This window comes from Drosophila virilis, chromosome X (genome assembly GCF_030788295.1).
Source record: "Drosophila virilis strain 15010-1051.87 chromosome X, Dvir_AGI_RSII-ME, whole genome shotgun sequence".
In the NCBI taxonomy this organism is placed as follows: domain Eukaryota; kingdom Metazoa; phylum Arthropoda; class Insecta; order Diptera; family Drosophilidae; genus Drosophila; species Drosophila virilis.
This window is the reverse complement of record NC_091543.1, coordinates 15,265,858-15,290,749: the sequence shown is the minus strand read 5'-3', so window position 1 is coordinate 15,290,749 and position 24,892 is coordinate 15,265,858. Positions and strand designations below refer to the sequence as shown.

The window sequence follows — 24,892 nt, the reverse complement described above, 5'->3', positions numbered from 1 at the left end:
TTGAAGAACACACTTGAACAATGCCAGTGTTGTATAAGAGAATAGAAAACCTAGTACAAATTTTGAAAACTTTCAAATACTTTTCAAATCAAGAGTGAAAAACATTAGATTATCGCTTAAGCCACAGAAAGACATAGAGAAAGAGAGGCAGAGAGAGAGAGAGAGAGACCTTCTAGATGACCTCCCATGCCAGAAAATAAATATGAAAACAAGTGAGGAAGTTTGTGCACAAACCCCATGACCATAGAATATGACCCTTTTCTAACAAGTATTTACCATAACCAATGCTGATAAGGCATGTTCCCGGCCCAGCCCACTTCAGTCAATTAAATTGAACAATTTGGTGATATTGCGTTTCGCCCCGCACCGATCTAATCATGGGGCAACAGACTCATGTACCAGGCTGTTCTCGACTTAGGCGGCTCGCAATGGCGGCTGATAAGCGGCCCAGAATCATAAACAACGTAAACAGCACCTGACAATTTGACAGACACTAGTACGGTAGCTTTCTAATTAGTGATAGGATTGGCGCAATATCGTTCTCAAAAAATGATGGCTTTCATCACAATTGGCTAACTTCCAATAGCATTCCAATGTAGCCATATCTAATTATTCTTGATTCTATTTCGGGACATTTCGCAGAACCCTATCGAGGCGGCAGCTCAACTCTTGAGGACTTCCCTGGAATTGGTCAACGTCAAGTGGTGTCATCATCACTCACAAATTAGCAAACAAGATTAGGCAATGGTCAGTGATAGCACCTGTTATTATTGATCAATTTATCAATGCTGAATCATACGCTTCCATAAATCAATTGCTCCTGATCTGATTGAAATTGAAGAATATGTTGTAAGTAGCATATTTATCAGTTTCACGCACGTCTATATATTAAATGCGAACCTCAACAATAATATCAGTTAAGATTGTCTACCTGTTTGCACATAGTGTGCAAAACTTTATAAGATAATACATACGTGTACACAATCATGCTACCTTAAGTACATGCATGCCAAGAAGAATTTAACAAAATAAATATAAATACTATTTAGTATATACACACAACTGCATTCATGAGAATCGCATAGAAAGCATTCAAAAATACGTTTTCTTGAAATTGACAGAAATTTTACGTTTGGTATGAGAGATTATGCCAATATACATAGATGCAAACATACATCTCCGGTTACATACATGCATGCATCATACATTCTAACATACCTACATACATAAAATCATACATCCATACATACGCATACATCAATGAACACTTTTTTAGCCATTTCCCGAACATGATGGAAAAAACAGAAAGTGTTGCAGTTCCCCAGTTAAACTTATTTTCTTAAGAACCTAATGAATGTTTACGAAGCCCTTTTAAAGTATGTTAAAAAATATTTTCCATATCCAAACAATTTGTAAAACTAATGAAATTTATCTGATTTGTTTTGTATCTTGCGAGCGAGCAGTTTAGTAAGATACTTCACATACATCAAAATTTCTATTTGACAGATCTTATTTTTTATAGTAGTGTTTAGAAAACGTTTTTTATTACTATTTATTATTCAGACTTATAACTCTAGAGTTACACTTGAATGTAAATAATATGTATATATATATATATTGCATATATATACCCTATATATATTGTGTATATGCATGTATATGAATGTATAATAAAAATTACATTTAAAAACACACAGCGACTGCGAGAAATGCGCGTGCTACAAATTGGTTGTGTTTGGGAATTCCAATCAATTCAATTTCAATAAACGTCTATAAACTATGTATATAATTAATATTAACAAAATGCACATGAAAAAATTAAAAACAAAAAAATAAAATACAAAATATAGTTACAAATCGGCAAAGTTGCATAAAGTTGAGCTTTATATCAGTTTCTGGAATGTGGCAGCAATAAACTTAGTTAATAAACATAGGCATATAATAAATATATGTATATAGAGAGAGATACACATAGTTACATGGAGTTGTAGTAGGCATATGTACTACAATATTACAAATTAGTTTGCTGATATTCATAATAATGTCCTGGCAAGGCTTTTATTGCAAACGAACAGATATATATATATATATATATATTGCACACGACTCGCTCTCCCTCTTTTGCAGCGCAGCGTCACCGCTCACGCCTTTACTCGCCATCTCGCTCGTGCGTCAAACTCGTCGCTCTCACTCTCTCGCATGCGTTGTGCACAACAAAAATAAACGTACACACACATTTTTTTTATAACTGGGTAACTTATGGGCAGTCGGTTGGGCTAATTTACATATTTAACTTAGTTCCAGTCAATTGCATAATATTCGAATTAGTTTTTTCTTAAAGCAAGCACCAATCTATGCTCGGTTATTCATGTCAAAAAACAAATAGCTTAGCTTTTGCACATGTAAATATCTTGAGGGTATTTCTTAAATATTGCAAATTTGGAGTCATGCCAATCTCTGGACTGCTTATCACAGCTCGAATTGTTCGCAATTTACATGCATGCAACTCAATTTAGAAAGTGATAATATTAATATCTATTTGTATTGCTCAATATCATGGGAAATCATAAATAAGTAATGCCCAAGTAAACCGATTGCCCAGGCCCATAAGATATATATATATATATATAAATATAGAAGTATATATATAAATATATATAGATGTACGTGTGTGGGTGTGTGTGCACGTTATAAAACCAACAACAATTCCATTTGTTTTCATTTTCACTAAATTCCCTTTGTCTAAAACGGTGCCAAACCCCGTTGGATACCCCCCTCGAGCCCACCCACATTACCCCTGCCGGTCATGATGCACGTCCCATTGAAACCCTTGATAGATATTGCCTTAATGCCTGGCTGCCGCCTTAGGTGCCCCGGCGCTCCTACCAGTGCGGACGTATCTCCTTGAAGAGCCATTTCTGGTAGCCATCGTTGACATCGCACTGTCCCAGCGAGAGCTGCTGCGTCGTTGGATGCAGTGCCATGCACTTTTTGTGGACGCGATGCAGCAAATGTTTGGTATGCTCATTATAGCTCCAGGGTCCATCGACGGTGCCCAAGCGGCAGATGGCCAATTTAATGCCCTGACGGTCCGCTTCCACGCAGCGTTCGCCAACGCCCAGCTGTCCGACGGCATTCAGTCGCACCAGCTGATTATTGCCACCGCCATGGCAATAGGAGAGACCCATTATGGCCGGCGGCTGATGGCCCATAGAATCCAGGCAGCCATCAGAGGCAACCGAGCGCAATTCGCCCCAATGCAAATTAGCCGGCAGGGCTGGGAACTTGTCAACCACATCGTAGGCAATGTTGTCCATAAACCATTGGAATGATTTGCAGTTGAGGCGCTTTTTCAATGCCAGCTGCTCGGTAATGTCGCCCATGTCCAGATAGCGTGCCAGCGGTTCGCGTGTGTAGAAGAACTCCTTGTGCGTATCATCGAACCAGGTCTCAATAACGCGCTTATAGTTGATGGTAATCAGCGGGCCCTTCTTCTTGCTGGCCAGCTTGCCAAAGTTGTACGGCATAAAGCCGCGATAGACGTGGCCCACACGAGAGCAGGGCACCCATTCAATGCTGCCGCCGCATTGCCAGATCTTGAAGCTCAGCTCAAAGTTTTCGCCGCCCCACACCAGCAGGCCGGGATCGTAGGCGCCCAGCTCCAAAAAGTATTCGCGATTTATTGCAAACAGACCGCCCGCATGCGTTGGACTGCGATAGGGTTCCGAGTTGTGGGCACGACGACGCTGCTCCCGACGCGGCACCTCGTTCTCTTTATACAGCATGCCCCACTCGAAGATGCCACGGAAATGGGTGTCGCTTCCATATACCGGACGATACTCAAAGCTCTTGTGATCAATGCCATCAATGATCGGCACCGTCATCACCGTCCGGTCCCGATAAATGGGCGCCAACAGCGGTGGCAGCCAGTTGAGATTTACCTCGCAATGCGCATCCAGAAAAACAATCACCTCACCTGCAACAGAATTAAAATGTAATCAATGCTGCTTAAGACCATTAAAAAGAATACAAAATCAAAATCTAGAGATCTATTTACCATTAAAACCAACACCTTAGGTATCCTCTTATCCTAATCCTAATTTAAGCTAGAGATCTTTATGTTTCTGACCGTTTTATTCTTTACTCATCAATCAAAACAATACAATTTATTTGTATACACACGCACACACACACACACACACACACACACACACACACACACACACGCACACGCACACGCACACGCACACACACACGCACACACACGCACACACACACGCACACACACACACCCACACACACACACGCACACACACACGCACACACACACGCACACACACACGCACACACACACGCACACACACACGCACACACACACGCACACACACACGCACACACACACGCGCACACACGTATGTACATACATACATACATACACACGCATACATACATACATACATACCTACATACATACATACCTACATACATACATGCCTACATACATACATACATGCCTACATACATACATACATGCCTACATACATACATACATGCCTACATACATGCCTACATACATACCTACATACATACATACAAACACACCCATTAAAAAAAAAAAAACAAGCACACAACACAGTAGAAAAAACACTAAAAGTGGGGAAACCTTGCTAGCTTACTTGAATTCATGAGAATCGAGGAGTAAGGCACCACTTTAAAATACGTTGCATTTGAATTTTTAGAGCAGCGCGAACATAACTTTGTCAACATTTGCGTCAAACGTGCGCTCATACATACATACATACACATGCATACATACACATGCATGCATACATACATACATGCATACATACATACATGCATACATACATACATACTTAAGTACACGATAATAATAAAACAAAACAAAAAACAAATTTTCGGCAAATCCCTTGTCCTGGCTCGGAGGCGAACTCACCTGTGGCCTCCATGGCGCCGCGCGAGCGTGTGCGTATGAGACCCTCGCGCTCAGTGTTGCGTATAATCCTGACCAGGCCCTTAAACTGCAGGACGTAATCATCCAGTTTGGTGCGCAAATTCTCCTTGTCCGAGAAGTCGTCCACCAATATGATCTCGTGCAGCATGTGCTTGGGCGAGCGATCGATGACCGAGTGCACGGTGCGCATGAGCACTGAGAAGCCCTCGTTGTGGAACACAATGATGACACTGGTCGGCGGCAGATCATATGGGTAGTCCCAATGTTTGCACTCCTCGAGCCGTGTGTCCCGCACCGAACGATGCATCGATATCTCATCGGAGCAGGCAATATTCATGCCATACTCCATTTCAGAGGCATCGGCCACGTTCTTCTTATCCGGCGACAGCGTGTGCGCGTCTCCATTCTCGCCGGGCCCGTTACGTGGCTTCAGATCTTTCGGCTCAAAGTTGCCCAGACCTGCAAATGCAAACAATTCGCCAGTAAATAACGATCGACACCTGCGCACACACACACACAAAATGCACCGGCCGGCAGGCAAACAAATGCAAATACAGCAAATAACTAAAACAATAACTAAAGTTATGTACTTATTATAATTATGCGACACTTGTTCCGGCGAGCCCGTCGCCACAGACCAGTTGTGGCCATAACAGATACGAAAAATAATTATGATATCATCGCAGGCTATGGCGAGTATAATTACTTTTTACATATGATTATTCATATTGGAGGACATAAAGATTTGAGTCTTCTTCTATTACGTGTCTTCTAAGTCCAAGATCTAGTCAAAGCATATGGAAACCTTATTTCATGTCCGATAAATCTCGTATTCGTAAAAGAAATTGCGCTTGGCACTCGAAACAAATTGATACCTAAAGCGGATATCTGTCCATGACTCAGTTTTTACTGTATTTTGGATGCCTGGCAAAGAAGACCTTATTGCTCTAGATGTATGTAGAGGGTATCTTAATTTGGTCACACGATGAAGGCAACGTCCTGGCAGTATGACGAACCAATTCAACATAGCCGTGTTCTTCATTCCCTTCGTCCATTTCTATGCAAACTAGAGTTCCAGTTCCAAAGCTACTGTCCGCATTTCTATTTGCAGCCAATACATACTTAGCCGGAGCCGGCAATCTACCGTCAAGATGTCCTATGTGAGATATTTTATGAGAAGCTGTACAATTCTTCAAGTTATCTTGACCAAACCTGGCATTTGCAAGTTTTACCTTACGGCCGACGCATTGTCAAAGTCGGCCTACTATTGTATATAGTTCCATAGGAAGCATATCCGGCCAATGGATAGATGTGCGCGTATGTATGTACTTACCCTCCACTAGCTTGGGCACCTCACGTGGCCTGTTCTCGAGGCGCTGATGACTGAACTTGGGTCCGCCAAAGCGCGTATGATACGCCTCCTGGACACGCTTGTGATGATCACTCCAGTTGGCCAGCAAATAGAGCAGCGGCAATATGACCAGCAGGCAGAGAACCAAGCGGCAAATGCGGCCGCTGCGTATGTTGCTCACACGCATCTCGCCAGTATTGTGATTTAATGAAATACAGTTACGTTACGTTAGCTGGATACAGATTTCCAATTCGGTTTGTGTTGACGTGTCGACGGCTTTGTCGACGTTGGCGTCGCCGTTGGCTTTGTCGTTGGCGTCTCAGCAGCGGCTACGCGACAGCAATGTAAAGCAAATGGAGGCAAAAGCCGCACAACAATTAGCCAAGATAGCAGCAGGCAGAGGCTGTTTAAGAATTTTTAACTTTGGATGCGATATAGATGTCAATGCACGAGTGTGTGTGTGTGTGTGTGTGTGTGTGCGTGTGTGAGATTGAATCTGAAAGTAAGTTACTGTCAGAGTGTTTGTGTGTGTGTGTGTGTGTGTGTGTAAACGAGAACCAGGTGAGCCGCCGCTGCGAAAGCGTTGATCAAAAGGCAATCAACGTTAATGATAAATGAGCGTAGCGGCTTAACACTTTTAAATGCCCGTGCAAAGCAATTACAGTTCAATGCAAATTGGTTTTTACTGCTGCTGCTGCTGTTCACACGAACGCACCACAATACGCAAGGCGCGCGCAACGTTGTCGAATGCAATGCAGAATTAACTGCGGTGTAAACGTAAACAAAAAAAAGTTTGCAGCAGTATTTGGAATTGCCACGCGTTTGACGTTTTCTAGCACATCAGGTGGCACCTTCGGCACTTTAACGCCAACTGGCGGCAGCGATGCGCAATAAATGCCGGCTGCTATCGATAAGCGATAGGCAAAATATACTTTAGAAAAATACTAATATTACGCAAAAATACTCTGCTGATTTTTGCGTTACGTTATCCACTTTGCGTCGATTAGAAAACGTTACTCAAGCTTCGTATGTTTAAATGTGCACTTTTTAAAAATTGTGATGCAATTTTTATTTGTAATATTGCTTTCTCGAAACTGTTGCAATATTCGAGCTGTTACATTTATTTACATCATTTTAAACATTACAAAATTTTACAATTTACAAATATATGTACATATGTACAGATGCGTAATAATTATAATTACAGTTACAATGAATATATATATATCGGTATATGTATATATATATATATATAAATATACATATATATATATATATGCACATGTATGCATGTGTGTGTAAATGTGTATATATGTATACATATATATATATATACATATATATATATATACATAGATATTATGAGAGTTCAAATGATAAAATGAAAAATCTCGCCAATCAAGCGTTAAGCTTAGCCAATTTGATGCCGATACGGCAGCCAGAATTGTAACTATTTAATGCTGCATCTTGTTTCTATTTTGTAATGTCAAAACGCTGCCCACGCGTCGACGATCAAAGAACGGTTCCGGTTCATGTAACGCACCGATTGCCGTAACTGCAGCGAATCCTCCGTCACCAGGATTATCACTCAATGTGTGTCCAGCATTGCGCAGATATTCTATAACCTCACTATTTACATCCGCCTCGTAATCGATGCGCATAGGTATCAGCTGATGATGCAGGCGACCATCGTTAACGGCATGCGACATGCTCTCGTGGCGTATCAGATACTTCATTATGACCTAAGAGAGAAAAGAGAGGATGATCAATAAATACAGCATCGTTTAATATGCAAACAAGTGCGACGCATTAAGTTGGCTGCGTCAAGGCCTTTGCGGGAGCTCGTTAAGTTGGCTGCGCCTGGCCATATTGAGAACAAGTGAAGTTATCAGCTCGGCGTGCAATAGATAGCTTTGGTTCCCATGTTCCCATACGTACCGTTGCCACGCTGGTTGTTATTTTGGTGCCGCCAGCAGCTCCGACCAGCATGCGCACATCGCCATTGGCATCGACAATAATCGAGGGATTCATGGAGGACATGGGCCGTTTGTGTGGATAGATGTAATTGGCCGGCGAGGAGGGTACGCCAAAACTGTTAATAACGCCCGGTGTCGAGAAGTCATCCATCTCGTCATTCAATATGATGCCCGTTTGCGGCGAAGCTACCTTGGCGCCAAAGCTATTAGCGAGAATATAGTTTAACTCATTATATCGCCAAATTGTGTTAAATCAATGCTACCCACTATGTATTAATGGTGCTGGTAATGGATATGGCATCGCCATTGCTCGCCAGCACATTCATGTGGGCGGTGCCATGATCGGGCTCCACGGTAAAATTGGCGCCGTAGTACATGTAATCCTGTGAGGTTTTCTCATCGTTTATCAGGGCTCGCACGGTGTTCACCAGCTCGGTACCAAGTAGTTTCTCCAGCTGATCCTTTATGCTCTGACCATATTCCGGATCATTTTCGTAGTCACCCAAATTTGTGCGCTGTCCATACGCATGCTTGAAACTCTCAATGACACGCTGCCAGTAAATGCCCTCATTATCCGAATACAGTTCACTCATCACGTTCAATATGAAGGCCAGAACCGGACCGCTCGACGGCAACGGTGTCGTATACAGCGTAAATCCTCCGGTCACATTTGCCGATATGTGACCATCGCTCTCCCAGCGCACTCTGTAATTAGGATTAGAGAGAGTTTTTTTTTTTTTTTAAATTATTACCATCTCATGTAATCGCGATCAAACATCGGTAATCGACTATCGATAATTTGTGCACATTTAGCAATTGCCCAACACTGTTAACCGTCTCTACTGCTTTTAGAGCACTATTAAGTGTAATACTTACTTGAAATTCTTTAGATCATCCAGTGTTATAATGCCGCCCAATTTGGTTATGTCCTCGACAAATTTGACGCCCGTCTCGCCGCCATCGTAAATCTCGCCGGCACCATTGTTAGCGATCCGTTCCAGTGTATTGGCCAAGGCGGGCCGCTTCATATAATCGTGCTCCACATACGGCTCACCCTTATCGTTGAGAAACATTTTGGATAACGCTGGATCACTTTTGATCTGGGTTAGCTTGGAGCTGATGGCAGCGGCCAGATAGCGGGACACAACATGACCCTCGCGGGCCATCTTAATGGATGGCTGGAACAGAGCCTTCCATGGCAGTCGTCCATATTTCTGATGCATTTCCCAATAGCCAAGTATCTCGCCGGGCACAGCGCCCGCCAGTGCGCCCGTCACCTCCTTCTGGCCCACAAACATCTCCTTGTTTGCAGCAGCTGGCGCCGATTCGCGTGCCATTACCGTTTCCACTTTGCGTGTGCGACGCGTATATATTGTTGCCACAAATCCACCGCCGATGCCCATCGAATGCGGCAACATGATGCCCTCGCACAGGAGCGTTGCAATTGCCGCATCCACCGCGGAGCCGCCCTCCTGTAGCATCGAGCCGCCAACCTCGGCACAGCCGATGCCATTGGAGACCACGGCTCCAGTTATATAGCGCGTATCCCTCGATCTCAGTCCGAAGACAAGGCCAAGCGTCAGACCGGTGACCATCAGAGCGACGATTGCCAGCCATACAAGGCTTCTCTTATTCAACAATAGCCTGAAATACAAACAACACACACGCACACACGCACACACACAAATTAGAAAATAATAATAAAAAAAAAAAAAAATGGGCAATTAATCGGGCGCCAAACCCCTATTCAAGTGGACTCCCAAGTGCTAGACCCGGGATTTCATCAAGTGGCCAGCTCAACAATTCTGATTAGACCGAAGACTATATATACATATATATATATATATATGTATACACATGTACATATGTTATTCGTGTTTCTTTTGCAATAATCGCTAACACACAATACACTCACTGTTAAATACCCTTTTTCACAATTTTGATTTGCTTCTGTTAAATAAATATAATCGAAACGAGGCAACAACTGTTTTGGCTCCAGGCTTACTAAGTGAAAATACTGAGAATTTCGAGAGTCTGGATTAACACTAATTCTGTATACAGGCATACACGTATGGGTATTGTATGGCCTGTTTCGATTTAGAAATTTCATTTTGAGTCCAGGTCGTATGATTGTGCACGTAAGCCACAATGACTGGCTGTTCCATTCGATTGTTTCGTGTGCAGCGTGCAACTAACTGTACAATTGTGAGCATGTTCCATTCCGTCATTCCCTTGCACATTTCATTAGCAATTAAGAAAGCGAATTTATCGATATACAATTTATCGATATCAATTTAATCGATTATTGCGAATTTCATGGCATTGAGCTTCTATGAAACTGGAAAATTCTGCGTACAGTCAGCTTCTATAATCTTGAGTGCATATAAAAGCTAAACTTAAAGTGAAACTAATTAAGTAATCATCAAATAAATTGTCCATTATAAACGTAAGTGCTTGGGGTCGTTCATTAATGTCTTAATTAGACTTATTTATTAGCATTCGATAAGAAAACTCGAACCAGAAACGCTTCAATATATTTTAAAACATATTCAAATCATAATATCATGGCCTTACAACTGATAAAAGATTCGTATAATTAAATTCTCTATATATATACATATATATATATGTATATATATTTTTTTTTTTAATTAGCCATGATATTTGTAGGTGCACTCCCGTGACGGCTCTCAAGTACCATGACTTTTCAAATTGTTCTGCCCTGTCTGGCAATTCCGTTGGTCATTTGTTGTAGTTGCCGCGCATCTGTGGGACAAGTCCGGGCGACCAATAATGCACGTCGTACAGGTAGTGCGCTTATCAGTGTATGCTTGTCAGTATATTTACGTATTTTGTTGTTGTTTTTCATTTTTTGTTTAAGGTATTGCCCGTCGTAAAGATACGTTATGCGGCTGTTAAACTCGACAGTGCTATTAACAAGCAATTTTCTATAATTAACGGCGATTTTTTATACCCTACAACCATAAAATATTTGATGGGCCTATCGATATGTTGTGCACATGTATTTATATAGATGTCCATTAGAGACTATGCGGGATAAAGATACCAGATAAACTCGCCTTTTAATATTTGATCTAACGTTTATCTAACATCGATAAATATCGAATTTTAACTATTCTCATAAAGCCAACCAATTTGGCATTGAAGTTCTTCTGATTCTCGATTATTAGTTTATTAACCGGCTCTTATTTATCTTTATCCCCATCTTCCTTTTAGTTTCTAGCATTATAGCTATAAATAAATATATCGATAACTAACTCGTCAGGCTATCATAGGCATAACACTATGAATAGATGGAGTTGGAACAGAGCTTAAGGTGTCTCGTATATGGAATTGAACTCAACAAAATTGGAGACTTCAGAGGCCAATGATTCTAGGTTAATTTAAAGCCGTAAGGTTTTCGATTGTTCATCGATTAATCGATTATAAATATATTCTTTCGATAGAATATCTTTCCATAGATAAGAAAATGGAACCGAACAGACAAAGTCTCGATCTGAGTATTAAATAATGCTAGCTCCTGATTCGTCTCTTCCCATCGAACTGGCAATACTATCTACAGGATACCTCAAGCCTAGACATAGGGTACCTGTCTGTCCTGACTACCTTTTACTGGCGCTTACCAATTGGGCCTTATCAATCAGCCAGTGACTAAAGAGAAAGGCGCAGAAGTAGAGCACGCGACCAAATCCCAAATAGCTGATGATACTGATAATTCTGGTAATTGGTGGGTTCGAGTGTCTGGCGATATCTGGTTTCGGTTTCTTCAAGTCATTGTCTACTGTAAACATGATCAAGTTTTTGCAGATTAAGATCGAGGCATTATATATATATATATATATACTGATTTTTTGCAGATCATCGTCGAACGTCACCTTAATGTATGTGTGTCATAAATGAGGCCTAATGCATTACCTGGTATAATTTGGGCATATTTATGATGCCCATCGGCATTTTTTAGTAATTTGTGTTTTACAGTCTTTCGGTAGTTAAACAGAAGCCGCCATTCATTAATTATTGGAGGTAGCATTTTATCAATATACATCAAACGATATAAAATGGTTTAAGTAATTGCATAAACAAGTGGCATTTATTATGGGCCTTATCTCTGCAGGCCAAAAGTCCCACCTAGCCCATTGTTCTCGACAAATCCAGATATACATATACATATATGTATATATATACGCAATATATATGTTCACGTGCTCGTAAATCGAGTCCAACAGCGCAATTCATCTATATACATAGATAGAGATACATATCGAAGGTCAAGAGCCCTCGAAGAACTAAGAAGATATATGAATTGCTTTAGAAACAATTCCCCTAACGTGATATTAGTTAAAACAGACATTAAGTTTCGACTGTTTGTTTTCTAAGCTAGTCAAATATTTAGCACGCAATTAGCTTTCATTTTTGCACGCTTTAAATATTTATTTGCCATAAAAAAAGGGTAAGAATTCGTCAGAGAACTCTATATATAGTTAGTTTAAAGCTGGAACCGGTTCGAATACATATGTAATACTAATTACTTTGCTAAAACTATTGGCAATGGGCGCTGCTAACATCTCGAGAGCGAGCGAGAAAGAGAGAGAGTATTGGACTTTTATCGGATCATATAGCTATAAATAATTGAGTCTTGATTCATGCGCTTACTTTATCGCAACTAATTCATTCTCATTCTGAAATATGCATAGAACAAAAATTATTCAACACTTGTTTTAGCGATTCCACCAACAGATGGCAAACGCAAGTGGTGAAATATGCGTGGAAATGTAAATACCGTTAAATGCCGTGCACACCAATTTATAATAATTATTTAAAAAACAAAACAAATCTTTTCCGTCCAACTTTGCTACAAATCTCTCTGATCAATCGACCAGATAATTGACAGCTTTAAGCCAAGCATGAAATATATATTTTAAATTTTTTAATTTTTTGTTTTGGCTATTTTCAATCTCAAATTTATTCAAGCGTTTCGTTTTTATTGTGTGCACAAAAAATTGTTATGTATTTTTGTTTATTTTTTTTTTTTTTTTTTTTTTTTTTAGCCAGCTACGTGCAATCGGGTCAAGGGCAATGTTAAGGGGGGGAAACAAAAATGTTGGCGGAAAATAAAAGTGGAATAAAATACATAATTGTGACTGTGGCACGTCAGTTGATTGATAATTTACATAGTTTTGTAAAGCTGTACCCATTAAAATTGCATGGAAAGGGGTATGTTCGGCTGTTAGGCAGGCAAAACGATCAAATCTAGATTCTAGATTCGCGATGGTCAAAGAATATTTAATACAAATAGATTGTATTTGGCATGAAAGTCCATATTAGCTGAGAGTTAATAAGAGCTAAAGAGTTAAAAATCAATATAGAAGTTGCCCGAAATCGATAAATATCGATTGCTAGCTGCGACTCTTTCGCATAGCATATTCAAAGCTGTCCAGCTGCGTATAGGGCATCTGCCAGTCAAGCACGCCCGGTCAGCAATACGCGCGCAACTATTGCCCAAGGCGAAAGTGAACTTGAATTTGGTTAAAAAAAAAAAACTTCAGATATAAATTCCATTCATGCAACACTGCCTATACGATTTGTGTATGGAACCAACCAAACAGTTGATAGTTTATGGCCAAGTTACTTTGGCATTATAAAACGATAAACATTGTCGCGCTGGGCTTATCTTAATCTTATCGTGGTCACATACCATATCCATAAATGATTTTATTAAGCAGCCCGCTAAGCGGCGCAATGATCCATTCAGCAAATATTTGAAGCATATCGTAAATGTCAAGCGGAGTGTAAGCCGTAAGCCTTTGTCCAAACACATATTTCTTTACTCATATATATATATATGTATATATATTTATATAGTGGTCCATAAAACTGCCTAATTGCAAAATTACGACAGGTGCAAAGGCGATAAGTTGCGAGTGCTTCGATAAAATGCTTAAACAGCAATTCTAGCTAAAATACAATTTCTCTAAGATAGCACAAAAAGCGAGCTACCCCTCTCCCTCTCTCTCTCTCTCTTCGTCTCACTCTCTGTTTCTCCAGTTGGTCCAGAACTTAGGGAAAAGGAATTTCCAATCGCGCTTACATTTCAGCGAGCATTTTAAGTACATGTTACTTTTAATGACTAAAAGGGCTAAATTTTCATGTGATTGATAGCGCAATACCCTGTAAAAGTTGTAACTAATCTAGAAAACCTTAGCTATGTTTAAACTTTTTATGCCTCATATTCGATAAACTTACAGTAATATTTTTTAAGAGATATTTAACAGACTGAAGAAACTGAGCGTTACCTAAGCCTAAGATGCACAAGTTTGTGTTAATTATACACCTGGCTATACTGAGTCCGTCCGCTCAAGCGAGCTTTCACTGTAATCAATATAGAATATGAGATATGCCATAACTTACTATATAAATCGAAACAGTTTCCAGACTGTACAAAACTACATTTATCGAATGCAACAGCTGAAGGTTCGGCTCGAGCGAGACTTGCCGTTTCAGTCCTATATAACAGGGTATTCAATGGCAAAACGGCTGTGATTGACTTGTGATACGTACTTGTACCGTTCACACAAAATTTATGATTGCAAAATTCTGTTTGTTTTTCCTACATACATCTGCGTATTATTATTATTGTTGCTAGCATTGTTTTTGGTACACACGATATGGTACTATTTGCAGATAGTGTCAAGAAGGAATCGGGTTTACAATTGGGACCATGTTAGTTGACGCTAAATGGCGTAATGAAAAACCTGTTAATAGTTTTAATTATGATTGTGTCAACAGATCTTTGATGAGTGTTCGAACAAAATTCATTTAATTTCTAATCTTAACCACAATTACAGTTAAACAATGTCGAATTCGAAAAGTCTCATGATTATAATTCATTTAACTTGTTTTTTTCTTTCTTATGATTTTTAGTTTCTTAACAAAATTTTCACAACTGTTTCATTTGGCTTCGATCGCATAAATTCGAGAACCTTATTCGATTAACCAAAAAAAAAAATATATATATATATATATATATATATATATAGCACTCACCTCATTTTGTGCGATTCCTTACGTTTCAACTGAGCTACTCGCAAATTAAGCACTAACTATCACGTTTGAGCATTGACCGAATTCGCATCAAAAATAAATAAGTTTAAAAAAAAAAAACAAACAACGGCAAACAAAAAAAAAAACAACAACAACTGCAATTCACATGCAAATTATGTTCAATACTTGAAACGAATGTCGCGTTGCAGGAGCCGCTCAGAAAGGCGCGAATTCTCTCAGTTGCTGTTGGAAGCCGGAGCCGGAGCCGATCTGGTAACTGAGCACCTGTCGCGTTAAACTTCGACTGATGTGTTGGGACATCGCGAGGTGCCGCATTACAGCTTTGTTTCAGTTCCATTCGATTCGATTCTGTATTTTATTTTGTTTTTCTTTCTTCTTTTTTTTTTTTTTGCTATTATGTATATGCACTTTTTTTTAACTAACTAACTGTTCTTTATCGAAAGAGTCAGCGAAACTCACACAGCCGACACACACACGCACACACACACACACAGACACAGACACGATCGGGCGCAGAGAGCCGCTCATGGCGTTACGCTCACTATTTTTAAAATTAGTCGCGGTGTGAGCTTGCGGAAAAAAACGAAAATGAAACTAGCAAAAGCGATGATAATAACACACAGCTATACGTGTGTGTGTGTGTGTGTGTATGTATGTGTATGGATATGCATGCACGTATATAATCTATGTATGTATTTGTATATACTGATCTAATGCTTAAGCTGCGTTTAGGGCAGAGTTAGCAGCCGGCCGGGTTGTACTCTACACACACACACACACGCACATGTACATATATTGTATTTTTGCATATGTATACGCAGTTCTGCTCAAGCTTAACTTAAGCTTAATGCACAGCTGGTTCTCTGCTTCTGTTTCTTTTCGAAAACAGCTGAGCTGGCAGCTGGCAGCTGCATTGTCTTTATGCTTAAATGCTGGCGCCTGCTGATAACGGTACGCACGCACACGCACACATACACAAGAGTTTCTCACTAAAATTTGCCTTTAATTTGTTGCGCATGCAAAATGCAAAATATGATTTGTATATGCAAGGCAAACTGTTCACTTAAACGCCAACTATTTCAAAGTACTCCAATTGCAAAGCGAACGTCTTTTTGTGTTTGGTTTTGTTGTGTTTGCAGCAGCTTATTTGTGTGTAATATTGTATTGTATTGTATTGTGTTTTGTTGTAGTTTGTTTTTTTGTTTTTTTGTTGGTTTTTTTTTTTCGATCGCATCAGCGCCAACGTCCCATGGGCCCAGCCACCTTGACAGTGTACTTGGTGGTGCGCCGCTTGGCCTTCATCTGCTGCTCCTGTTCGATCATCTTAATGGCAGCCGGTCCAAGTGCCACATACGGCATATTGGGATCGGGCACTGTGTGCAGCGGCAAGCCGTTATGCGCACCCTTTGCCATCCGTTGAAAGTTGGGCAACGGCGCGTTCTTTTTCTCGTGCGCCAGATCCGTATAGCCCAGCTTGCGTCGCTGCTGGGGCGTGATCTTGTTGCAATGGCACAGCTGATGGATGCGCAGGGCCCGCTCCAAATCGAAGGTCCGATCACAGAATTTGCACTGTTTCCCAGCCGGTACGGCCGCCAGGGCCGTGCTGCTCTCACGCAAACGACGGCCACGGAAGCGCACCAGAAAATCATCGTCGTGGGTGCGACGATGCGCGCCAAGCAGCGACTTGATGTGAAAGATGGCGCCGCACGAGCTGCAACTGTAGGTGGGCTTATTGATGTGCTTGATGCTCAGCTGGCTGCGTCGATGCGAATGGCCCAGATGCTGTTCGTATTCCTCCTGCATGGCGCCGCGCATGGTGCGCGACAATTTCACCTCATCATCATCCTCCTCCTCCTCGATGAGGTCGCGCGGCGACAGCCCGTTGCGGCGTGGCGACTGTAAAAAACCTGCAGCACCCTTTAGCATATTCATTTGCTGCCTTTCTAGCTGCTACTCACTGTGTACGGTGTCGCTCTTTTGGGGCGCCGCATTGGACGATGTGTCGTCCTTTATTTTCGATTGCGATGACTTTTTGTTGCCATGCTTGCGCCGATGATGGTGCCCGCCGCCGCTGCCGCCCTCGCTGGAGCGCTGGCCGCGTCGTCTGATGGCGCGCGAATTGGACGTAACATGGTTGGATTCGGATAAATAGTTTAGTTTGCGTTCCACAGCTTTGTGTGCGTTCTCCATGTCCGATTCCAGTTGATCGTATGTCTGTATTTTTATGTTGCGCTGATATTGCGCGGCTTTGTTGTGTTTCATTTTTGTGGTTGTGATTTGGTTGTAAATGTTTATTGTTGTTGTTGTTGTTGGTAGTATTTATGTGCTGAACTTTGTGGCCGGCAAAGTTCATCAAATGTTATGGTAAAATTTCTTAAAAATTGCTCTGTATTTACTTCACTTCCCCAAGTGTAAAATATAAACTGAAGGTAGACAATACGAAACAAAATGCAACGCATGTTGAAATTGATTTTAAAATTTTTTTAAACATTATTAGTGTTTAACAATGCCCCCACAAAAGGTTTTGGTACGTCTGTTAGAGTACAGATGGCGCTGATGTCAGTATTTTCTTATTGAGTATTTTTTTTTTTTTTGTATGCAATTAGCAAACGCACTCGCATACGAAATTAATTCAATTGCCAATATTGTTGTTCATATTAACTGGTAACTTTGATAACTTTTAAATTGCAATAATCAAATTTTAGTTAAACGAAAAATTACATATTTTGTTACGTTTTCTTGGTTTTCTTCACGTTACGTTGCTCTTTTTGCGCATACTTTGCTCTTTACTGCGTTAACGCACTCTGGTTATTTACGTGCCTGTTACTTACGGCTGGCCGCGTGCATTATTTTTGGCAGCCAACAATAAAGTAATTGCAGCCCGCGCGAAGTTACCAAAAATCTTGCGATTACATATTTTTTTGCCACGACACAGTGCAAATTCGCAATTAAACCAATTTTTGTGTAGTGTCGTACTGTTGTGAATCGTTGGTGCTGTGGCATTTGGAATATGAGTGATACGCGTGAACAGATTTTGGAACAAATTAAAGAACAAGGCGAACTCGTGCGTCAACTGAAAGCGTCGAAGGAGTCCAAAGAGAAGGTCAGTACGAAATACATACATATTAAATGCATTTTTATATATATGCAATTCATATATCTATATGTATATATGTATTTATATATATATATATATGTATGCATGCATGGAAACAAAAGCATTTTCAGTGTGCACATTCATATACACATTGTTAAGCCATTCGTGCGTACGTACATATGTAATTATGTATGTGTGTTTGAGTGTGCCGCGCTTGCCATGCTATTTTAACCCCATGTATATACATATGTATATGTATGTATATATAAATTCATCTGAATCCTGTTGCACTTCTATCGAATTACTTGGACGTAACGATAATTACGTATTTCATCAGCCGCACATGCATGCGTACATATGTACGCAACATGACACATTCGCTTTCTCCCCCTACCTCTTCTCCTTCCGCTCGTGCTGCGTTGGCAGCTTCTCATTATTGAATTTCAGCTCTGTAATTAGATTGTGCATGTACATAACAGTGAGCTTAATCCACAGTGGCAACAACAACACAGAACTTTCACATTCGCATTCGTGCTGTTATTGTTGTATCTGTACTCTTGTGTTGTTGTTGCTGTGCAGTGTGGCCAACTTAAGAGGTGGGGGAAAGGGGACATGAAAAAGCTACATTGAATTGTTCAACTGGAAAAACATACGATTATGAGTTTTATCCATTTCAGATATCTCATACGAAAATCTCTTTATTTACCTACCTATTGATAATGCAAATTAATTTGCAATATTTCGTTTCTCATATTTGCTTGAAGACTGCCTTAACTTGGAAATACGATTAAGCAGCAAAATCTTTATCAACTTTTCCAATTCATAAAAAAATTTATCATATGCACACAATTTAAGGCATGATATAACAAATAATTCTGCATAATGCACTTACAAATCGCGTTGTTTTTTGACGTATGACCGTATTCAAGCAGCCGAAGCGATATGTTCGATCTGTAAATAAAACATATAGTTACGATATATCCGAGTAGAGGTATGTAATGTATAAGCACGTGCCTGCCTCTCTTGGCAGAAAATAGTCCGCCAAATAATTCAATACTGTTCATGACTGACCAATTAGATACCCTATATAAGAACTGAAAGTTCACTACTTTAAGTTTTGCCCTGCATTTTTGTTTTTTAAATTAACCCAGTAAAAAAAAAAAAAAAATGTTTGCACTTTTCAAAAAACGCCAAATTAGACAAAAAACAAGAGATATTGGCAACACTGTCCAAATTGAATTGCAATGCCTGGTCTCTCAGTCAGTCAGTCGGACTGACTGGCAGCCTTCAAGTAAACCACAGCGAGCTTTTTAACTGTTAACTACCCCCTCCCCCACCCCAATCTGTCATCCCTTCCTCTCGCTGTACAACTCAAAACTTGGTTGGTTTTGCCCCCTTTTTTTTTGTTGTTGTTTCTAAATGCTGAATGTTACTGTTATAGTTGTTGTTGTTGTTGTTGTTGTTGCTGTTGTGATATTTTGTGCTCATGACCGAGTGACTGGCTAAGCGAAGTGTTGCTGAAACCGGCTTGGCAACAACTGACGCTGCCTCCTCCACTTGTCTGTATGTATGTGTGTGTGCGTGTGTGTGCGCGTGTGTGCGTAAGCAGCATGTCAGGGTAATTGTATGCCGTTAATTGCTATTTTATGCGTTCATTGCATTCAAGAGCACGGGCATCAGCTGTTGCTTCGCAGTCGTAAAACCTTGATAACATATCGATATATCGATACTCAAAAACGAATTATAATGTAAGATATATCTGGCATGATTGTTATAATTATAGCAAACTTTTGCTAGGATCATATTTGATGGGTATAAAAAGAAAAAAATGGAAAGGTGATTAAAAAAAAAGCGAAAATTCTCCAATTGCTATTTATTTATTTTTTTTTTAATCATTTTTGGTCGAAATGAATCGTTTTGTGAAATGTCCTTGAAATTGTTGAGGCGTAGCAGAAGCGTCGCGGCGTCGCTATTGCGGTGTTTCAGTTTCGAGTTTCGATTTCGAATTTCAAGTGTACTAAAGTGTCAAGTGTGTAACTGTGAGAACATCCTTTATGCCCAATTGCAATGAAACGGAGAACAGGGCATGGCTAGCGGTCAATGGAACGCAATGATTTTGTATGGCATTGAAAATTGTATATCAAAAACCTTTTTATTTTCCTTTCCGGCACACACACAACTAACACACACACACACACGCATTAATTTCTGCACATTTAACAGTTTTACATAATTTCAAAATCGCGGAGTTGAAAAAAGAATACATCTAAATATGTTAACAAAAAAAAAAAAAAAATAGAAAAACAACTCTAATCGGTGTTTTGTTTTTTTCATTGTTGTTGTTGTTTATTAGGTTTGATAAGAGCTAATGCAAGCAATTTGTTGCTATATTTGAAAGCACTTAGTAAAAAGCGAGAATCAAAAAAAATTGAAAGTAAAAGTCAAAAACAAAATGTTGCGTTCAATTGGCCGCCAGTGGCGCTGTAGTGTTGCGTTTCAGTGCCCTTGCCTTAGCCCTGCCCGCCAGCAGCTGCCGCTGGCGCCATCTAGCGAGGGGCGCGCGATGTCAACAAGCGTTGGACAACAATTGAAAGCACAACAACAGCAACAATTACAAGAACAGCAACAACAACAACAACAACAAATGCATAAGGTTAGCATCTAAGTGCACTATACAAACCGCCTGGATACTTAAACGCATATCATTTTTCTATATTTTGATCCACTGCAGATCGATGAGGAGGTGTCCCGCCTGCTGGCCCTAAAGGCCAAACTTGGCGGCGATGCGGCGCCCGCCAATCAAAAGTTCACCCTGAAAACACCGAAAGGCACGCGCGACTATGCCCCGCAGCAGATGACGTTGCGCCAGGGTGTGCTGGACAAGATTGTGCAGGTGTTCAAGCGGCACGGCGGCGAGGCCATCGATACGCCCGTCTTTGAGCTGAAGGTGACAATAACGACTCTGTTCCATTACAGTCTGTTTCTTAAATCATAATTAAAACTGTGTTTATTTTTTGTTTTTTAACTGCTGGCAGGAGGTATTAACGGGCAAATATGGCGAGGACTCGAAACTCATTTACGATCTGAAAGATCAGGGCGGCGAGATCTTATCAATGCGCTATGACCTGACCGTGCCATTGGCACGCTATCTGGCCATGAACAAAATATCCAGCATTAAGCGCTATCACATTGCCAAGGTCTATCGGCGTGATAATCCCGCCATGACCCGCGGTCGCTATCGCGAATTCTATCAATGTGATTTTGATATTGCCGGCACCTATGATCCGATGCTGGCGGATGCCGAGTGCGTCAAGATTGTTGCCGAAGTGCTTGATACTTTGGATATTGGCGACTATGTGATCAAGCTGAATCATCGCCAGCTACTCGATGGCATGTTTGAGGCGTGCGGTGTGCCTCCAAATAACTTCCGTGCCATCTGCTCGGCGGTCGACAAGTTGGACAAGGTGAACTCGAATGCATAAAGCCGAATGTGCAGATGTTTCAAAAAACAATATTTATTGCTCCATTGCAGTCACCCTGGGCGGAAGTGCGCAAGGAAATGGTGGAGGAGAAGGGCCTGGATGGCGCCACTGCCGACAGAATTGGCGAGTATGTGCGTCTCAGCGGTGGCGCCGAGCTTGTCGAGCAACTGCTGGCCGATCCAAAACTGAAGGCGGTGCCCAATGCCGTCAAGGGGCTCGAGGGCATGCAGCTCCTGTTGAAATACTGCTCGCTCTTTGGACTGGAACAACGCGTCAGCTTTGATTTGAGTCTGGCGCGTGGCCTCGACTATTACACGGGTGTCATCTACGAGGGTGTGCTCAAGGCGGAGCCTGGCTCCACAGGCTCACCCGTTAAGACGCTGCAAAACGGTGATCAGGCGCCCGAGCAGGGCGGCACCGTTGGCTCCGTGGCAGGTGGCGGCCGGTATGACAATCTGGTTGGCATGTTTGATCCGCGCGGCAAGGCTGTGCCCTGTGTCGGCGTCTCGATCGGGGTGGAGCGCATCTTCTCTGTGCTCGAAGCCAAATTTGCCGCCAGCAAAGTTAAGTTGCGCACCAACGATGTTGAGGTGTATGTGGCATCTGCCCACAAGGGCTTGCACGAGCAACGACTGCGCGTGCTCAATCAGCTATGGGATGCGGGCATTAAGGTGAGTACGCTGTCAATTATTTGACTATGCCGAATTATTAACCACAATACATTAATTGCACAGGCGGAGCACTCATACAAGGTGAATCCCAAGCTGTTGGTCCAGTTGCAGCACTGCGAGGAGCACCAAATACCATTGGCCATCGTTCTGGGCGATGCCGAGCTGGCTCAGGGCATTGTCAAGCTGCGCGAGGTACGCACGCGGCAGGAGTCCAATGTTACCCTGGCAGAACTGCCAGCAGAGATTCGTCGCCGCCTGCAGGAGTAGCTACTAACGTTCAACGGCTATGGCCAATCCTCGCAACGTTTCGATATTACAACTATGCTGATGCTTTTTTTTTTTTTTTGTTTTTTTTTCTTTGTTCTGCCTAATTTATCAATGCATTCACTGTGTTTTTTTTTTATTTAACGTTTTGTATTAGCTCCCGTCTGCTGCGCCGTCGACCGGACACATCCAAGTGCTACTATATTATATGAACCTACCCTTTAGTTGTAGGAATAAGTTATAGCAAATGTATACCAAAACTGGAGACTACAAATAAACTGCAAACGCATTCGCATTTAAACAAAAGACAAACATATTTATAAAAAGAAAAAAACAAAAAACTAAATGCGTTAAGTTTTTGCTCTAACCTGTTGCTGTACTTTGTGATTAAAGGGATATTCACTTATATATAAACCATATAGATCAGTTATCTTCGGAGTGCCGAGGATTAAATACCTTTAAATCTTCTTTATTTGTTTATACTTATAGAGGCTAACCTCGGTGCACCGAGTTATAAAAACTGAGGGTAACTTAAAAAACATAAGGATTTATATAATCGATCCTAGCTCTGTGATATATAAGTTCCATGTGAATAAGATCATGGCAAAATTCATATAGGCTAAGTTTGGTTAAAATTACTTAGGCATATGAAACGCAATTAGAATTCTGATTTCGACCGATCCTCTAGGATATAGTAGTCCCTTGTTTTGATGAGTTGTGTATAGGTATATTCCAGGTATATTTCTAGAAGTTAATGCAATCGAGGAGCAGCTATCCTTGAAAAACAAGTTATTGACTGATAGTTCTCATGGGAGCTAAATGATATAGTTGTCTGACTTTATATATCGCCTGCAGATCTATACAAAATTTTGATCAAGAGCAAAAATATAATAATAATATAACTATATCTACAAATATTTATAGTGAATATGATCAGCGATGCCTCTCGCAAAAGTCATATGCCAGGGGCTCAAAACCGATTTCAATATCGATAAATTGATTTGTGCACAGAAATCAGTCCAAATCTTTTCCAACGTCCCTATAAGCCCACATATAATCCTGTATTAATGCATGTGAATAGAGTGTATGAAATCGGTATAAGAGCCCATTTTAATAATCGATAATTAATCGATTACTTGCATCTTTGTTTATAGGATTCAGTCCAAATAGTTTCTTACATCTACATAAGCCCAACATTTAATCCGTCTCTAATAATGTATGCAAATATTAGCGCCAAAATTGATCCTGCACGCGAAATAAACTGAAAGAAATGTCAAAGGAAAACTCATTTTTATAATCGATAATTAATCGATTCCTTGCATATCAGATTCAAATCGTTGCCAACACCCATGCATGCCCATTAGATAATCAAGCCTGTATTCATGCGTGCAAAATAAAGTGAATAATAATGTATTTTATATGCTTGTATGTTATACATATGTCTCGAATGTTGTTTTAGCTGGCAGTTCGATAAATTAGTTGTACTGAGAAGCCAATATCACATCTCAGTGGCATCGTTATTATCGCTCAATTCGACTGCATCACTCCGACCAACACGTTTAATTTCAGACTCCATAACAACATTAGCTTCTACAGACTGCTTGTTTTCCAATGAATTCTTTTTCATCAAATAGCGACTTGTGGTTACTGACAATGCGTCCAGTGAGCTCTCCAGATGATCCACAAATCCCAAGATATCGACAAGGCGACGATTGATATTTAATAGCGCGTGTATTTTTCTCTGATTCTGTCGAATTTCTTCATCAATGTCCATGGTTTATTCGCTATACAAGTTTTAAGTCTGTTTTATAGAAAATTTTAAAGTAGCAAATTTTTTTTATTATTTTTATTTTATTTTTTTTTGTATACAATTTTGAACAGTCAAAGAGAGAATTGTTGCCCAATTAAAACTATTTCAGTACTTGTTTATCCAAAGCTCATGTTTTCGAAGTTAAATACAAGGACATGCTGTTCAGGCTTTTACTCAATGCTGAAG

At 40.6% G+C, this 24,892-nt stretch overlaps 5 protein-coding genes across 8 annotated transcripts in view; 2 read left to right on the top strand and 3 right to left on the bottom strand.

Moving 5' to 3' along the window:
- Nucleotides 1–1,654: 1,654 nt before the first annotated feature.
- On the bottom strand, nt 1,655–7,188 carry Pgant7 (N-acetylgalactosaminyltransferase 7). Of its 2 annotated transcripts, none has more exons than XM_015169090.3 (4): nt 7,039–7,188; nt 6,306–6,819; nt 4,955–5,431; nt 1,655–3,976 (listed from the first exon to the last, which is right to left on the bottom strand). In XM_015169090.3, the coding sequence occupies exons 2-4, from the start codon at nt 6,508–6,510 to the stop codon at nt 2,883–2,885; spliced, it is 1,776 nt and encodes a 591-aa protein (XP_015024576.1). In that variant the 5' UTR covers nt 6,511–6,819; nt 7,039–7,188; the 3' UTR covers nt 1,655–2,882. The 2 variants fall into 2 exon arrangements, with proteins under 2 accessions (XP_015024576.1, XP_002059071.1); XM_002059035.4 differs by having other exon boundaries at nt 6,986–7,184.
- A 405-nt stretch (nt 7,189–7,593) lies between these two features.
- On the bottom strand, nt 7,594–15,668 carry Ggt-1 (gamma-glutamyl transpeptidase). Of its 2 annotated transcripts, none has more exons than XM_002059036.4 (5): nt 15,365–15,668; nt 9,176–9,943; nt 8,567–9,004; nt 8,262–8,502; nt 7,594–8,065 (listed from the first exon to the last, which is right to left on the bottom strand). In XM_002059036.4, the coding sequence occupies exons 1-5, from the start codon at nt 15,367–15,369 to the stop codon at nt 7,778–7,780; spliced, it is 1,740 nt and encodes a 579-aa protein (XP_002059072.2). In that variant the 5' UTR covers nt 15,370–15,668; the 3' UTR covers nt 7,594–7,777. The 2 variants fall into 2 exon arrangements, with proteins under 2 accessions (XP_002059072.2, XP_032296155.1); XM_032440264.2 differs by lacking the exon at nt 15,365–15,668 and adding an exon at nt 10,215–10,355.
- Nucleotides 15,669–16,364: 696 nt separating this feature from the next.
- LOC6635437 (uncharacterized) lies at nt 16,365–17,813 on the bottom strand. Its single transcript, XM_002059037.4, has 2 exons — nt 17,341–17,813; nt 16,365–17,289 (listed from the first exon to the last, which is right to left on the bottom strand). The coding sequence occupies exons 1-2, from the start codon at nt 17,642–17,644 to the stop codon at nt 16,616–16,618; spliced, it is 978 nt and encodes a 325-aa protein (XP_002059073.1). The 5' UTR covers nt 17,645–17,813; the 3' UTR covers nt 16,365–16,615.
- Nucleotides 17,814–18,342: 529 nt separating this feature from the next.
- Nucleotides 18,343–23,263, top strand: HisRS (histidine--tRNA ligase). Of its 2 annotated transcripts, XM_032440265.2 has the most exons (6): nt 18,347–18,485; nt 20,833–21,132; nt 21,211–21,426; nt 21,515–21,943; nt 22,012–22,632; nt 22,696–23,263. In XM_032440265.2, exons 2-6 carry the CDS (start codon nt 20,932–20,934, stop codon nt 22,897–22,899), a joined length of 1,671 nt encoding a protein of 556 aa, XP_032296156.1. In that variant the 5' UTR covers nt 18,347–18,485; nt 20,833–20,931; the 3' UTR covers nt 22,900–23,263. The 2 variants fall into 2 exon arrangements, with proteins under 2 accessions (XP_002059074.1, XP_032296156.1); XM_002059038.4 differs by lacking the exon at nt 20,833–21,132 and having other exon boundaries at nt 18,343–18,485.
- The window catches only part of LOC6635486 (LIM domain-containing protein Beadex), a 68,875-nt gene continuing 62,327 nt past the window's right edge, over nt 18,345–24,892 (top strand). The window contains exon 1 of the mRNA XM_032440267.2: nt 18,345–18,485. The gene's annotated coding sequence lies outside the window, so the exon portion shown is untranslated. The remainder of the gene's footprint in view (nt 18,486–24,892) is intronic.

Excerpts from the sequence above, each read along its gene's own strand:
- LOC6635437 (XM_002059037.4), bottom strand. The coding sequence starts at position 17,644 with ATGAAACACAACAAAGCCGCGCAATATCAGCGCAACATAAAAATACAG. Across the intron at positions 17,290-17,340 it reads AAAGAGCGACACCGTACACA|GTTTTTTACAGTCGCCACGC; the intron begins GTGAGTAGCAGC and ends AGGGTGCTGCAG.
- Pgant7 (XM_015169090.3), bottom strand. The coding sequence starts at position 6,510 with ATGCGTGTGAGCAACATACGCAGCGGCCGCATTTGCCGCTTGGTTCTC. Across the intron at positions 5,432-6,305 it reads GGTGCCCAAGCTAGTGGAGG|GTCTGGGCAACTTTGAGCCG; the intron begins GTAAGTACATAC and ends TTGCATTTGCAG. Across the intron at positions 3,977-4,954 it reads CGGCGCCATGGAGGCCACAG|GTGAGGTGATTGTTTTTCTG; the intron begins GTGAGTTCGCCT and ends ATTCTGTTGCAG.
- Ggt-1 (XM_002059036.4), bottom strand. Across the intron at positions 9,005-9,175 it reads GATGATCTAAAGAATTTCAA|AGTGCGCTGGGAGAGCGATG; the intron begins GTAAGTATTACA and ends TCCTAATTACAG. Across the intron at positions 8,503-8,566 it reads ACCAGCACCATTAATACATA|CTTTGGCGCCAAGGTAGCTT; the intron begins GTGGGTAGCATT and ends TCTCGCTAATAG.
- HisRS (XM_032440265.2), top strand. The coding sequence starts at position 20,932 with ATGTTGCGTTCAATTGGCCGCCAGTGGCGCTGTAGTGTTGCGTTTCAG. Across the intron at positions 21,133-21,210 it reads AACAACAACAAATGCATAAG|ATCGATGAGGAGGTGTCCCG; the intron begins GTTAGCATCTAA and ends GATCCACTGCAG. Across the intron at positions 22,633-22,695 it reads TATGGGATGCGGGCATTAAG|GCGGAGCACTCATACAAGGT; the intron begins GTGAGTACGCTG and ends TTAATTGCACAG.